Here is a 15,681-nt window from a genome sequence, read left to right as displayed (position 1 = left end):
AAAGGTAAGTCCAGGAAAGATTTTTGAAGATTTAACAGAAATAAGTCAAAAAATAAAGATTATAATAAAAATAATTGTTTTTGAATTTTAACGGGTTTGCCTTTCTGTCGGTTACAATCAATTTTCAATTGGCGCGCTGAGTCCACTGCAAAAATATCAAATTTTCTGCAGTTTACTTTGAGGATGCAGCAGCTTACATCTACATTGCGATAGATGGCTCCACTAATTAAGCAAGTGACTTGCTGCATTTCTGCTCGCTATTGGTTTATGTTCGCCTGGTATTTCTCCTGGTGGCTTGGAACTTTTCTGCAGTTTGTGGCGGTATCGAGTAGACAACAACAACACTAACATAATTAGTAGTTGTTGTTGTAATTATTGATGTTATAGTTGTTGTTGTTGCTGGTGTTGGCTTCTTGCAACCGCCAAGAAAGTCTAAAAAGTGCCAAATCAATATTTGAAATACCAGGCGAACATAAATCAGCAGCAAGCGGTTGCTTTAAAAACCAGTTTCGTTCGTTATTTTCAAAAGTCCGCTGTGTCCGCTATGCAAAAATATCAAATTTTCTGCAGTAAATGTATGTATATATAATCCTTTTTTTCTTAAATTTTTTACTGATTGATTTTATTTACATTTTTTAAATTTAAAAATGAATATTCACTGAAAAATCTTAACAAATTTATTACCTTTGATATTGAAAATCTGACAACGTTGTTTGTAGTAATATAATCCCTTTGCCATCTACTTATAGCAAATAAATAATTCTTTTATTTCACGATCTATTTTTACTTTATAATCCAAAAAGAAAATAGTTCAAGTTCAATAAAAAGTCAAGTATACCTCGGGTTTTAATGATTTTTTATTTTTTGATGACATAATTTTTGTTGTTTTTTTTTTTATAGATTTAAATTGGTTTTGTTTTTGTTTATCCGACATTTATGCATTACATTTATAGGCTCGCTTTAAAAATAGAATTTGTTTCCGTGTTATGATAAATTAAGAGTTTTCATGATGTTCTTTTTTTGTTTTTTTCATTTATTGTTATTATTAAAAGTAAAACAGTTAAATATATGCATTATTAAAATACGTTATCGCTATCGCATTTTATACTTAAATTTCGCTTGTGATTAGTCGCTATCGTTTATTACAATTTCGCAGCAGTGTAAATGATATACAATATTATGAATTATTATATATCTATTTTTTTTGTTTTAATGAATTTATTTTAGCTTGCTTTGATGATGTGTGGTAAAAACAATTAAACTTGCAAATCATATGAGAATCTTGCGCGTTTACAACGTGCCGAATTTTTGTGTAGTTGATATTATTTGATCTCAGTTAAAAAATATAAAAGCTTATCCACTAGAAATGTTTGCGGAAAATTAGTTGAGAGTTAGTGTAATTAAGAAACGTGACTGATCGATCGGTGTGTGTGTGAGTGTGGGAGGCGTTAGCGTCTTTTGTTTGTTGTTGTTGTTATAGTTGTAATGGTATATAGTCGCATCTATATAAAGTATACATATATTATATTTAGGTGGGTTGTGGCGTGGCCAGCTTGAGCTCAATATAAGTGTTATACTGTTATACATAGATGTATTATATTTAATTACTTGGTCGGAGTAGAAGCTTTTCGTGTAAATATTTCACTTTTATTTTCGTTTCTCTTTTTATTATTCTTGAACTGCCCGCACATAAATTAAAACACAAAACATGTCCGCACCGTACGATAGAAAAGTATTTTCTAGTAAAAGGGGATAGATAGATCTCGAAGGGAAATGGTAGAGAAATATTGCAAATTGCGTTTCATAAGCGCACTTGTTAAAGGAAATTAAATAAAAAATATAATAAAAAGTTGTAAGTGTATAATAAGATGTGCCTTTCAGCTATAAAAAATATACTAAAAAGCCGTTACAAACGCTGCTGACCATTAAAGATGCGTTTATGCGTTGCGCCATATCATGATAACATTACTGAATTCATTTGGTGTAATTTGATTTTGCAGTTTTTGTAGCTCGAACTTATTATGGATATGTTTTTGTATGCTTTTTTGTTTTCTTTTTTTTTGTTTTTGTGCATTAATATGATGGGAGAAACCGTCAATTGTGCTGCGCAACTTGACCATAAAATGAAGCAACGTATAAGCGCAGTTTTCAAGCAGCCGATGCCCAACAAGTGGCAACAAAATAAAAGAAGGGATACAGTTTAAATTGTGCCCTTGTTGTGCATATACCATTATTTGAATTAATGCACATTTATGCCAAGCGTTAGCCATGCGATGATCATGATCACGATCGCGAATAGGAACACCACGCATAAACGTACGAAATATTTATACAAGCAAAATGTGTATACACATGCTTAGCCTATATATATATATATATATATATACATATATAGTTTATATAAGATGTATATATAAATATTGTTTTTTTTTCTTTTCTTTTTTTTTTTGTAGTACACGTAGATTTTTTTCATTTGTTTAAGTGTTGTTTTTTTTTTCTTCTGGTTTTGTTTTTAATAAAAAATATATATAAATATATGCTATTTTGAATTTGATTTTATCTCTCTGCTCATATGTATAGTTATTCTTTTTTGTTTTTTTTTTCTTGCCATGTTTTTATGTTCTTTTCCACATCTGTTAGCTGTATTAGAATTTTCCCTTTTTTCTCATTTTGTTAAATATGCGCACTTAAAATATGTATATTTATATATATGTATTGTATATATATATAGTGTATATAAAAGTTCAATGATTATTAGTTATACATAGGGTATTATGTATAGTTTTTTTAAGGGTTTTCATTTGTTTTTTTAGAGGGGGTAATACCCAGTACAATGGGTAAAAAGCGTGGCCTTTATTTGCTTTCAGCGCAGCATATTTAAAAAAAGTTATTACACACACACACACATATTGAATTGGGAGCCAAGAAATCATAATAATAAATAACAAAAGGTGCCGATATAAAATACATGGTTAAAAAAATAAAACACTTGAGCTTAGTCTAAGCGGGGGATTATTAATAGAAGGTGTACGCTAGTGTGTGTGTGTGTGTGTATTGCTGGAGGCGACGCAGAATTATGCTTTATATGCTTTGCTTTTTTGTTTGCTTGGTCTCGTAATATGTATAAACTTTATCATATATTTATAAACATTAGTTCCCACTGATGTTACGTCTTCTGCTGCAGCAGCTCGCTTTGTGGATTGGGCGGACTGGATGACAGCTGCTGCAATTGTTGTTGCTGCTGTTGTTGTTGTTGCTGCTGCTGCTGTGTTGCAGTATTCAGCATGGTCGGTGCAGACAATGTGGTCGCCTGTGTAATAACTGTCGTGGCAGAGATGGTTTGTTGTTGCTGCTGCTGTTGCTGTTGATGAGGCGCTTGTTGCAGCTCCTGCGTATGCTGTTGATTTGTTTGATTGTTTAGCGGCTGGTTCGAATTGCAGAGCACCGAATAGACGGAATCCACTTTGCTGAGCTTCTCAAAGAGAGGTATCAGCTCACGCAGCTCACAGTCGGTCACATCGTCGAACCACGACTTCACAGGAACCTTAAAACAAGTTAAAAATGCGGTTAAAGTTATACGATTCAAGTGAAATAAATTTGATTATCTACTCACTGCATTGTCTGGGTGAAAGATGTAACTGGCCGGTGAATTGTCCACAATGACAATCTTTTGTAAATCGCGACCCAGACGATTTAGATCCTTAATGTAATTACCCCTGTAATAAACGCATGATTCCCTAAACAGTCTTGCACGAAACACATTCCATCTGAAAGTTGAGAATACAATGAGTTATCATATCATCACTAAAAAATCTTAATTATAGAAGTGCTTTCGTTTCGGAAGAAAAGTTACCATCAAGTTACTATATTTTCATTAGAAAATGTATAAACATTTAACTACAGAAACTTTTGCTTAATGGTTTTTCATATTTGTAATCTTATAGCAGTATCTTTGTCTCTTTTGAGTTTTCATTGCTTTGAAAGTTTTGTAACCACAACATATATTCTACTTGTCACTTGAAAATATATCAGCATGCTCCATTACCTTGATTGTATCATGGGCAACACTTGTTATCCAGGGTCATTTAAACCGCAATCATGTTAGCTTTAAGTTAATTGATACTCTAACTACACCGTAACATATCTAAACAAATATCTCTATTTCCTAAACCTTTTCATTAGACTAGACTTTTTCACTTAACTTATTTTTTATTATTTTATTTATGAACAATACATATTTGCATTTAGTTTGAATAAAATTTATAAAAATTTAAAGCATAAACTTCAGAAATCTATTTCGGTTTAACATTTTCATTTTCTATTATAATACTTAACTTTAAAGATAATGGAATATAGAATTTAAAACTTTTTACTTAAAGAAAAATAATTCTTGATTGAAATGTAATTTGGCATAAAATCTGTATAACCGATTTGATTTCTTATCGTGTTTACCAATTTTACAGCTGTGAACTTTGAAATAACAGTACTTACAACCTACGCGTATAAAATTGAAAAATACTATTATCTATATGCTCCATTTTACAAAATAATGTATAAGCGATCAACTAACAAAAAGAAATAAGTAAAAAAAAAACGCGTTATATAGTTTTGCCATCACACTGCTATTTCAATGTTCACAGCTGAATTTTCAGCTATTCCTTTCTTTTCTCTCTTTTTAATACTTACTTGTCTAGCAGATCGGCAACGGGATCTGCGTATTTGGCTAGTGAGGCTGTAAACAAAACGCACTCGTACAGTTCGCCCATCTTTTGTAGAAACTCATCGACATGCGGTCGCTTTAGCACATAGACCTGATGTATGGTGCCATCGATTTCGACTGGTACTATGAAATCGGCATTAGGTATGGGCTGCAAAACGATGTCAATTAATTGTGATCTCTTTCAAAGCTGGATAATGTGAAAACTTACCTTAAAACTACTGTGCACTAGAGTTTCGTCCAAATCGATAACCATGCACTTTCGATGCATATCGGAGTGCCTAACCTGAGGTAGAAGGTACCTTTGTTGGTCCGGTAAGGGTGGCGGTGTTGTTGAACCATCGATCTGTGTGCCATTCTGATTTGTTTTCGTTCGATTTCGTCGCCAGCAGCAAAGTAACGATTGAAATATGCCGCGTTTCTGTGGTTTTAGGCGATCCACATCTTCTGAAATTGAAAGAAAATGCAAAAATGATTAAAATAGGAAAATTTGCATATAAAACTGCATCTTAAGTTTAAAGAAATCCATATTAAATTGGATCATATTTTGAGGTCAACTTTTAAGCTAAGTTACCAATAAAAATATCAGATCATCAAATTTCATTCTCAACTCAAATCATACTGTCAAAAAGTATAAATTTAAAAACAATAACAAAATCTTGACTATCATAATTTATAAGCAACAAGTTCCGTTTTCAATCAACATGCCAAAAACTATATCACATTTTCGTCAAATTGCTATCTATTCCCATTTTCACACTTCTTCGAAACAGGTTTACATTGATGATAGCAACAAACACGACAATGACAGCAACAAATTTAAGTCAACTGTGCACAATCAATTTTAACCGCACATTGACGAATCGGCCTTGAAAATGTCAGACAGGGCTTATAAAATAAAAATTGCTATTATTATTTTTTCATTTATTTGTTTTTGTAAGCTTACGATTGCGACTTGTGACTGACTAAACGAGATTAAAGTAAATTATTGAATGAACTCAGGAATGCTGAATGCGCATTGATTGTTTCAATTAAAGGAAATTATTTCTCTCTCTATAGACATATATGTATATATAACACATACGTACTTCACGATCTTAAAGGGGAACCACCCCAATAAATGTCCATTTATTTTATTGCTAACAAAAAAATTGTTGATAAAAGAAATACGATTCTCATGATCAATAATTGATTATCATTCAACAAACATTTATTATCAGTTGTGCTTTAACACATACGATAATTTTGAAATAAATAAAGGTATCATTATATTCACGTGAGTTGATGTATCAACAGTTATTTGGGATGCCAAGCGAACGATAGTTTAGTAAGCTTTTAATCGATCACAGTCACGATAACTTGCAAAATCAAGCCCATCATTATGAGTGAAGTTAAATAACGAATACTGATTATTTATTATATTGATATCATAATCAACTAAATTAACGTGTCGAACAATGCTGTTGAAAAATTTAAAAGAGTAAAATATAGACATTTAATATAGCTATTGCTTTTTTATTTTCGTAAGACATCATATTAAACAATAGGCCAGGCCTAGCAATATAATCGATCACTTACATATGTAAATAACTAACCAACTATTAATAAAAACCTATTTTTATTCAAGTGTACTCTCAACATTTAGCTATTTAAATAGCAACTTAATCTAGCTCATCGTTAAGGGTGAATGTTAACAAACAATTAATCTTTACATTTAAAATAGAATATTAATAACGTATACAACACTCATTTCCTATTTCTAGCCTCAAGGCTTCGTTCAACAATTTTGATAGGAAAATAAATGTTTTGTAGATCAATAAATGTTGCCTTATGCGTATCAATAAAAATATCTATATAAATGTGTATAAATATTTATGCATGAAAATCCGCCTCATCTATATTTGATATTTGATTTTCTCGCAATATGCAAATCTTTCAAGCACTTTCAATGCGAATGCGAATTTCGTGTGTGCTTGTGTGAAAATGTCTTAAAATAGATATCAAACGAAACGAAATGAAATGAAATAAAAAAAGGAAAAACCCAACAACGTTCTCGACGCGGTTTCGCAGTGCGCGGGCGGGGGGCGGCGTTGGGAGGGGTGTGGCAGCAAATTTAGCATGCATACATGCGTTTAATCGATGGGAAATGCTATAATTGCAAGTACACAGACAGGAAGGTAGAGAGAGAGAGAGAGAGAGAGAGAGAGCGAGACAGACACGCACACCTCGTTAGAAGTAAGAAGGTCGCCGATTGACCTTTAAGCCCTGCGAGCGAGGGAGTGAGCAAGAGAGAGAGAGGGAGAGATAGAGCTTTAAGCCAACTGTTTACAAGCTTCGAATTGCAATTGCTGTTGTTGTGGCTAACAAAGAAAATAACATGCAGAGCAATGAAAAAAAGTAACAAAGAAAGTTGCATGCAAAGTATGCTCGACTGTGAAGTACGCGGTACTCAATTAAAGTTAATGTAGAAAAAAACGAAAAAAAACTAAAACTGCAAACTACTTTTAATTATTTCATTAATATAAAATACTATATTTATGAAATTATAATTTACAATTATATCCTTTTTAATGATCAGTTGTATCAGTTGTAATAAAGGTAAAATAAAATAAAAGTTGAATTTAAAGCTTCATAATATAAATAATTAACCCTCAATTTTATATCATTACTTAAATAAATTTATGTAGAACAATTTCTTAAAAAAAAAGGAAAAAATGGTATTGCAATATACCATGTCCTCGTATAATGCCCTTTTTAGCCATTTGTATCGGGTATTATACCCAAATGGAAGTGCATGTTGCATGCGGCTGGGGAATGGGAAAGGGTAACGGAACGAAGGATTCCAGCAGCTAAGCTAGACGTTAGTCGGTTCATTGAACCGAGCTTAGAAGAAGCGGTATCCAGCACCCAGCACCCAGCACTGAGCACTCAGTGCACTTAGTGCTCTGGCGACATTGTGAAGTGCAGCTGTACTTGAATATTTTATGAGCCTTGTCGCAACATAGTATAATGAAAGCTCCCGACAACAACAACAGCAACAATAACGAGTTGAGAACGTGATAGAAGCACACACATAAACACACACAGACACATACGCACTCTAACACACACACCTAGACGATTATTAGGCAGTTGAAAGGTGAAACGAACGCGCCGCCAATGTGAAGAGTGTCCTGGCTGAGCTTAAGCCTTAAAGTAGCTTTCTCTCCCTCTCCCTCTTCCTCTCCATTCCCATTTCCATCTCCTAGTCTGGCATATTTTACATAACTTTGCATAAAGAAGCGAGACGGTGAGAGTCGGGTGTCAATTTGTCGCCTACTTGTTGAACTGACATCCGCAACATTTGGTCGGCGTTATTGATAGGCAGCCTACTATCTATCTCTATATATAGGTCGGTGGGTTCTGTGCTTGATTGATGCGCAAACAGGCAACATTGTTGTTCGTGGGGTTCGGGTTCGGTGCGCACTCAAGCACACGTCTCTCTCTCTCTCTCTCTATCTCTTTCTGCCACCCAATACACCCCCCTCAGCTGACTCTTTATCCACCCTTGCCATGCCGCATCACACTCAAATAGGCTTTGTCCTATTTTTAAGGCTTTAAATTGAATTATTGACTTGGCTTTGTGGAGATTTTTTCTTTTCTCTCTCTATTTTTGCCTGCCCATATTTATAGCTCCCATTATATGAGCACAATTTGTCTATCAGATTTTAATAGACACCAAATTTGGCATGCAGCTGACCGTAATAATCACAACAACAACAACAAAAGCAACAGCGAATAACGAAAAATATTCAATTCTATGGGTGGCACACGAATTGTGAAATGGCCAAGTCACGATTTATAATATTCATTTTGATACAAGTGCTTCAATTCCAATATTATAAAAATCAATCGCTCAGCATTTGGTATAAAAACGCTTTTAAAGTGCCCAATAATTGAATTTACTTGACCAACAGAACTCGCCAAATTGCTTTACTACTGAAATTGCGTATGAAATTCAATTAAATATACATTTTATTGACATTTATGCTAAGGTTGTCATGACGAAATAAACATAGTGTGGCCATATGCATTAATTTTAAGAATACCCTTTTCGAAGTTCACAATTAAGCTGAGCTTTATAGTTCCTTTTAATGAACAACTTTCTTAGCTCTAATTTCATATTCGACTTTGCATTAATTCCAATTTTAAATGAAAAACCAACTGTTTGTTGCCCGTTGAAAAACAAAAATATAATAATTTAGCACAAGTGTCTATGCTAAGCGTTAAATGAAATCATCAAAGTGTGACCATATGCAAGCATTTGGAAAATATTGAATCAATCATTTACCAAACGACCCATTAAAATGGTTCACAATCGAGTTGAGCTGAACTTTATGATCATTTAATTAGCGTGAACTATTTTAGCTTTTCTTTCAGTTAACACAAAGCTTTTCTCACATTCGACTTTGAACTAATTCCAATTTGAAATGTATAAAGCAGCTGGCGGTGTGCTCAATTAAATTGCAGATTTATGTAACTAAATACGACAGAGAATATCAAAAATATAGCTGCATTAATTTATGTAAAAAAAATATGCAAAATGTGAAATCCGCAGCAGACTGTTTAACGGCCTTACGCGTCAATTGGGAAATACATTTATTTTCGCAGTTTAAGTTTGCCGACGCGGAATGGCAATGAAAATGACAAGCGTTTCTTTTGTTTTCATTTTGTTTTTCTTGCGTTGCTCTTTTTTTTATTTTTTGACAATTCTCTGCCAAAAAAAAAAAAAAACAAAAAAAAAACTTGTATATAATCAAGTAGTTATGTGTCTGCTGCTATATACCAAAATACACTTGCGTTGGGTTGCTAAATGAATTGAAGAGTCATTCTTCTCTCAAAAAACAACAAAAATTATATTTTCAATTAATTCCTTAATGATTGTCGATCTTAGAATGCTGCCCCAGCAAAGTTCTATAAGCGTATTGAGACTTCGGCAATGCGAAGATAACAATTTTCTCAACCTCTCGTTGATAATTAATTTAAAGCAAACAAAATAAAGTAATAAAAAAAGAAAACGAAAAAAAGAAGGCAAATTGAAAGAATGGCAAAACAACGCCCCAACTTTAAACAATTTTTGTGGCTCTCGTTATCTAATCGCGTTGATATTGTGTTTGTTATCTCTGGTCACACATATGATATCATTTTTCTGTTCAGTTCTTGAGCTCGCTGCTGGCCTTAAATGGGCACCGAGCTCGACCTTCAACATATTTATTGAAGCTTTTTTTTTTTTCAAAAGTTCACACACACACAAACACTCACACATGGACATGCACACAGACAAACATACACAAATGTGTTTTGTTCTGTTTTTGTCTGTTCAACCTTTGCACGTGATGTTTGGACAAGCACCTGCTACAAAAGCATGGAATGAAACGAAAGAAAGGGGGCGCCACTGTGGAGAGAGCAAGTGATGCTGCCCCCTTTTATTGCATTCGCACAAAGATGTCGCTTTGGGGGTTGGTATTCAACTAGCAAAGTAGCCAAGTGCAGAGGTCAACGAACCCAAACCCATCAAGAGCAACAGCAACATCAACATCAGCATTGCCGCCCTCTCTGAAAATTAGATAGTATTCATCCGACGACAAGTTTTGTTTTTGGCCGCATCAATTGACCTTTGTTTCAGTTTTAGAGAAGGAAAAGGGGGATTTAAAAGAGCCCCAAAAATAAATTAGTTATCGCTTTTTCAGCTGTAAATATACACCGACACATATGTACACACATCCATCAATGAATACACACATATGCTATATAGGAAATGATTTGCCACGAAGACCATTAACATTTTTGCACAGCACGCGGCACGCACATATTTATATGTTCTTCTAGAAACTATACACATTCATATACACGAATATAATATATATATTTTTAATAATTATGCATTGCGCTGTTTGGGCTAATGATTTCTTTTTCTTTCTTTCGTTTTATACATGGTTTTTAACGCCAAAAAAAGAAAAGAAATTGCTGAACAAGATATAAAAATGATCATTATAGTTTTGGTATGCACTTTTGCTTTGTACAAATTTTCTAAAATAATTCACTTAACATTTCCCCATATATTTTCATTAAATATGTAAACATTTTAATTAGTTACGTGCTTTTCAGTGAACACATGCAAGATTAATGGCAATTCTCCTAGAATGTGATTTATCGATAACAAATTAGCTGCTAATCTGAAAACTGACAGTTTTAGTCTGGCATCTTTTAATCAATCATTGCGTCTAATATGGATTTTAATCAATTCAAATGATGTGACATAACGAAAAACACATATGTACGGGGATTTTTCATTCGCATTATCGATAACAAATCAGTAGATGACACTTCAAGATTGGCAGCACTCGAAAATAATCATGGCTTTATAGAGTGTGGCCATTAGTATGCAAATTATTTGCTTTGTTTAGTTCAAGTGCAATATGAATTATGAAAAGAATTGCGCTTGACAGTTTATTGTATTTTTCAGCCACATTTTGTTGGCATTGTTTACAATTCAACAAGTGAAATTATAAGCAGCTGCTGTCAGAACTGACAAACAAATATTAAACAGCTCTGATTAATCGAAATCTGAAATCTTTGCTGGCCACAAAACATTTATGAAAAAAACAAAAATGACACAAGGAATGCCAAAAATGCTCTCCTGGGAAATCTAAATATTTGAAAAGTTAACATATGTGGAACAAGCGTATAATTAGTATAGTTTAAATTTAATAATTTGTTTGTATATACTACTTTTTTCTAGATTTCAATCAAGTAAATTATACAGCATATGTTAGTAACATGATTTCCAGCTATATTATTAACACTTTTGCCTTGACAAATTAATACGTCAATAATAACAAAGTTAGTCTGATTTTTTTTTCGTGTGCTGCTTGATTTGGAAAGGGTAAAACGCGCATTTGCTTTAAAGACCTTGAGAAATTGAAAAATCACAGACAGAGAGCTATATAGCTAGAAATGAGATACTAGAGCGTTTGCCCATAAAAACAAAATACATCTATCTACACATGTGCAGAAGTACATACATATATGTTTGTGTCTATATAAATATTTAAACACGGGCGGTCGGGCACAGACAAAATCAGACAGCACTTAGGCGGCACCCACTCTGAAAAATACCAAATAGAAAAGCTGCCGCAGAGTGTGACCGACTTTGCGATACCTGTCCAATATTTAAAAAGTAACAAATGTGACCCAAAATGCAATTCTCTTTACATTATTTAAGCAATAGCTTTAAAATATTTTTCACTACCTTGATCTCTTGCCAATAAGTTATAATAGCCTTCTGGATTCTATTGGTCGCGTATAAAAATATATAAAAACAGCAAAACAACAAAATAAAAAAAATATATGAAACATATTTCAACTGTTGCCGGTTCTAAAGCTCTCTGCGCTCTTCGCACCCACACACCATCCAATACTTAGCTTGACTATGTGTCTGTGTGTATGTGCGATGATGACGTCTCGTTTATTGTCACACAAAGCTCAACAAGTCAAAGAGTGAAGAAAAAGGCCTACGCATACACTCACACTCACACACAACATACTAAATTCATACATAGATATGCACACGGAAGTACGGCCCATAATAGATAAATATTTGAGAGCTATAGTTTCGAGTTAAATGGGCAGCACTGTCTGTCCGCAACAACGCGAGATGTCAATTAGCAACTAACCGCAGAAATTACACATACAAATGCACAATTGTATATCTGTGTATGTACTATATGCAAGTGTATATATTGCATGCATATAAATACATATGAACACAGAGTATAGTTTTGTTTGTCGTCTGTTTTTGCGACCGCAGATTAGATTAAATTTTGTTATTACTTTAAGGCGCTTGCCCGCTCTTGCTCCCGCCTGGCCTCAGCCCCACCCCGTATTTCGTTCGTTGCTGCTGCACAAATGAAAAAAAAAGAAATAAAAACACTCTCACACATATCATAAAAGAGAAATAAATACACATATGCACACGCATTCACACATGCATATATGCAACTTTTAAGTTTTCGCTCTCTTTCGCGCTTGCTTCATTCAAGCTTTTTTTGTAAGCTACGCTTTGTTTGTTTGTTTTCACGAAAACTAGTCGACGTTGACTCCATCGTTGATACCGGTTTCGCCTTCTCGCTCTCCCTCTCTCTCCCTAGCGGACTTTTATCTTCGTTGTAAAAAGTGTGCAATTTAATTGCGGTTTCAATTGTTTCGCTTGTTCTGTCTCGCTCTTGGCCTCTCTTTCTGTTTCGCATTCTCATTCGCTTTATCTGGAAATGTATCTTGCTCTCCGCTAGGACATGCAAAGGTATTTAAAGTCAAGCAATTTGTTCAGCATTTATTTTTTCTACTGGTTTGGCGTGACGTCACAGTTGATTACAGGTGGCGCTTTTGAAAGTTTTGCCTGCAAGTGTTCGACGACGACGTCAGAAGTAAGCAAGTGGTTAGATCATTCACAATAGCCAACAAAACAGCTGCGCACTTTGTATACAAACACGCACACACACACACACATACGAACAGGCGGAGACACGCAAAGCAAACAATAACTATACATCGTATACGGTCACATCGTCTGGTTGGGGAGCCTTAACAATTCCTAAGGTCAGGGGGCAGTGTGGCCAGCCCAGTTGTCCTTTAAGTCATTTTGTTGCGTCTTTGTTATGACGCCGAATGACTCATTCACTTGGTGGTCTTGAGTATCTTCATTTTATTTCTTATACATTTTGTATATATTCTCATATTCATATTTTTTCGTAAAGATTGTTGAGTGTTGAATCTTCTTACCTCCTTTGTCATTTGGATAGACATTCAGTTGCTCATCGTCGCGGGAAACTTGTGTGATTATTGATGTTGCATCCATTACACGGCGTGTTTTTGTTGCAAGTTGAACGCTCCGTTTACTTTTTTATATTCTATTTGGCCCAAAATCCAAGTGAATTGTACTGGTCGAAGTTTCGTATTTATTTGTAAATTTTTAGCTGCACAAAATTAAAACACATACACATTATTATTAATACATTTTTGCACACATTTTCCTTCGAAAACTTCATGTTTTCTTTATATAGAAACAGACAACACACATTTGCACTCACACACACATGTGTGCGAGTGAGTGTGAAACAGACTACGACTGCGACGTCAACGCCAACTGCGGGCAACGGCAGCAGCAGCAGCAGCGACTGTTGCCTGCGCCAGACAGTGGAATTTTACAATTACGCTTTGACAGCCTCATTCGTTGGTTTCGTCGTCGCAGAATGCAAATGATTTTCCCTCGCGATATTCACCTTTTGTAAAAATGCACTTTCGCCTTTTTGTTTCTTTCGTACACGATCATACAATAATTACAAATGTATTAAAAACTCAACGGAAATCAACTTAAAAACACTTTCTTTTCTTGCACTCCTGTTGTTTGGGCACATTCTTTATTTTTCTTCGCGTCTACTTTTTGCACGCAGCTTCTTGGCGTTTTATTTATAACGCACTCACTCTTACACTCACACACAAACACAAACGCGCACACTATGAGAACAGAAACACTGTCTTTGCTTTCAACTGTTTTCAATTGGTACGGTTGTTGTTACTCTCGTTTATTTCGATATCGCATTCATTTGAGTATTCAATTATTTTTTTCTTTCTTAATTAATTATAATCAAAACTCCGCGCAAATAAAACAAAAAACGTTCTCCGTGCCGTTTTTTACGACGAATTGTGGCCACGGTTGCGCTGAAACTGTTAAATGACAGACACACACAGCAATAGCACTTAACATCTCGCTGAGGTGTTATTAACAGCGAGCATTATAAATTTTCTGCACTATTAATTAAGAAATGTGTAATATATGTCGTCGAAAAATTAATGTGAAAGAAATTAATATATTCTCATATAAAAAAAAATTATATGGAAATTTCATTTAGATAGGAAAATATAAAAAGACGCTATATTTCGAAATTAACAGCTGCAAATCATTGCTCTAACATAGACTTTCTAGAGCCTATCGATAGAATAATGTTAATGGGCAACAAGGTATACTGCAAGTATCGATAAGGTCGGAGAACAAAAATTATCAGAGATGCCACTTTATTATTAACAGGTTGTTACGTTTCTTTCTTTTTTTTCTTTGTCTACAAATTTAAAGAAAAATATTTTGTTTATTTTAATTGGCAGTTTTAATATTGTATCCCAACCATAATCTGATATTTGAATATATTAATTTAATCCCTGTCTGTAAAATTTCAGTGAAATGTTACTTATGTTTTGATTGCTGTTATTTGCATTAAAATGAACTGTTAAATGAAATTTGCCGTGCGTTGACAGCTGTTGCTTGACCGCTCAAAATAAAAACAATAATTTATATAATTCTTAAATATATTCACAAGACACAATGCCACGAAACAGCAATGCCGAACGCGATAATCCCTGTTTAAAGGTAGGATGAGTTAATGATTAACTTTTACTTATATAATGAACAGTTTGATTATAGGAACAAGAACTGTCATACAAATGCCTAAACAAAAACAATTTCGACCGGGAAAAGTGTGAAGTTTACTTTGTCAACTACAACAATTGCAAAGAATTTTGGGTATGTAAGCGACAACTAAACCAATCGTCATTACTTTAACTCATATGTTTTATAGAATAAAGTACGCAGTGATCGTCGCGCTAAGGGAATTGTTCCTTATTTACCGCCAGTGGAGGAGCGTGCAGCTCTGAAAGCCGAATATATGAAAAGCAAACCAGCCCAACATTAATGTTATCACAGTGTGACAGCAGCTTGATCAGGTTGTAAAAATACCATTACTAAGCCGAGCAATAATACTTTTACAGAGATCGCAATGTAACAGCAGTCTGGCCGGCTTGCCAATATGCCATAAACATGTCAAACTTTAATGTTATCACAGTGATCCCAGCATGATAGCAGTTTATCTCTG

General features: G+C 34.1%; 2 protein-coding genes across 4 annotated transcripts; one reads left to right on the top strand and one right to left on the bottom strand.

The window, feature by feature from the left end:
* Positions 1-1,012: 1,012 nt before the first annotated feature.
* Positions 1,013-14,477, bottom strand: LOC117571807 (phosphatase Herzog). 3 transcript variants are annotated; one of them, XM_034254178.2, is made up of 6 exons: positions 14,038-14,477; positions 13,538-13,731; positions 4,929-5,161; positions 4,687-4,868; positions 3,614-3,767; positions 1,013-3,544 (listed from the first exon to the last, which is right to left on the bottom strand). In XM_034254178.2, the coding sequence occupies exons 2-6, from the start codon at positions 13,611-13,613 to the stop codon at positions 3,167-3,169; spliced, it is 1,023 nt and encodes a 340-aa protein (XP_034110069.1). In that variant the 5' UTR covers positions 13,614-13,731; positions 14,038-14,477; the 3' UTR covers positions 1,013-3,166. The 3 variants fall into 3 exon arrangements, with proteins under 3 accessions (XP_034110069.1, XP_034110068.1, XP_051861576.1); XM_034254177.2 differs by having other exon boundaries at positions 4,929-5,164; positions 14,038-14,476; XM_052005616.1 differs by lacking the exons at positions 4,687-4,868; positions 4,929-5,161; positions 13,538-13,731; positions 14,038-14,477 and adding an exon at positions 4,046-4,213.
* A 443-nt stretch (positions 14,478-14,920) lies between these two features.
* LOC117571822 (coiled-coil-helix-coiled-coil-helix domain-containing protein 7) lies at positions 14,921-15,674 on the top strand. Its single transcript, XM_034254193.2, has 3 exons — positions 14,921-15,179; positions 15,234-15,332; positions 15,388-15,674. The coding sequence occupies exons 1-3, from the start codon at positions 15,135-15,137 to the stop codon at positions 15,499-15,501; spliced, it is 258 nt and encodes an 85-aa protein (XP_034110084.1). The 5' UTR covers positions 14,921-15,134; the 3' UTR covers positions 15,502-15,674.
* The last annotated feature ends 7 nt before the right edge of the window (positions 15,675-15,681 follow it).

The sequence above is a fragment of the Drosophila albomicans genome, chromosome 3, assembly GCF_009650485.2.
Source record: "Drosophila albomicans strain 15112-1751.03 chromosome 3, ASM965048v2, whole genome shotgun sequence".
NCBI classification, from domain to species: domain Eukaryota; kingdom Metazoa; phylum Arthropoda; class Insecta; order Diptera; family Drosophilidae; genus Drosophila; species Drosophila albomicans.
This window is presented reverse-complemented; position numbering and strand designations above follow the sequence as displayed.

Bases quoted from the DNA above. Each gene is read 5' to 3' on its own strand.
- LOC117571807 (XM_034254177.2), bottom strand. From the start codon at position 13,613: ATGGATGCAACATCAATAATCACACAAGTTTCCCGCGACGATGAGCAA. The intron at 5,165-13,537 runs GTAAGAAGATTC...TTTCAATTTCAG, and splicing joins CTATCCAAATGACAAAGGAG to AAGATGTGGATCGCCTAAAA. The intron at 3,545-3,613 runs GTGAGTAGATAA...ACTTGTTTTAAG, and splicing joins TCTTTCACCCAGACAATGCA to GTTCCTGTGAAGTCGTGGTT.
- LOC117571822 (XM_034254193.2), top strand. From the start codon at position 15,135: ATGCCACGAAACAGCAATGCCGAACGCGATAATCCCTGTTTAAAG. The intron at 15,180-15,233 runs GTAGGATGAGTT...GTTTGATTATAG, and splicing joins GCGATAATCCCTGTTTAAAG to GAACAAGAACTGTCATACAA. The intron at 15,333-15,387 runs GTATGTAAGCGA...TATGTTTTATAG, and splicing joins ACAATTGCAAAGAATTTTGG to AATAAAGTACGCAGTGATCG.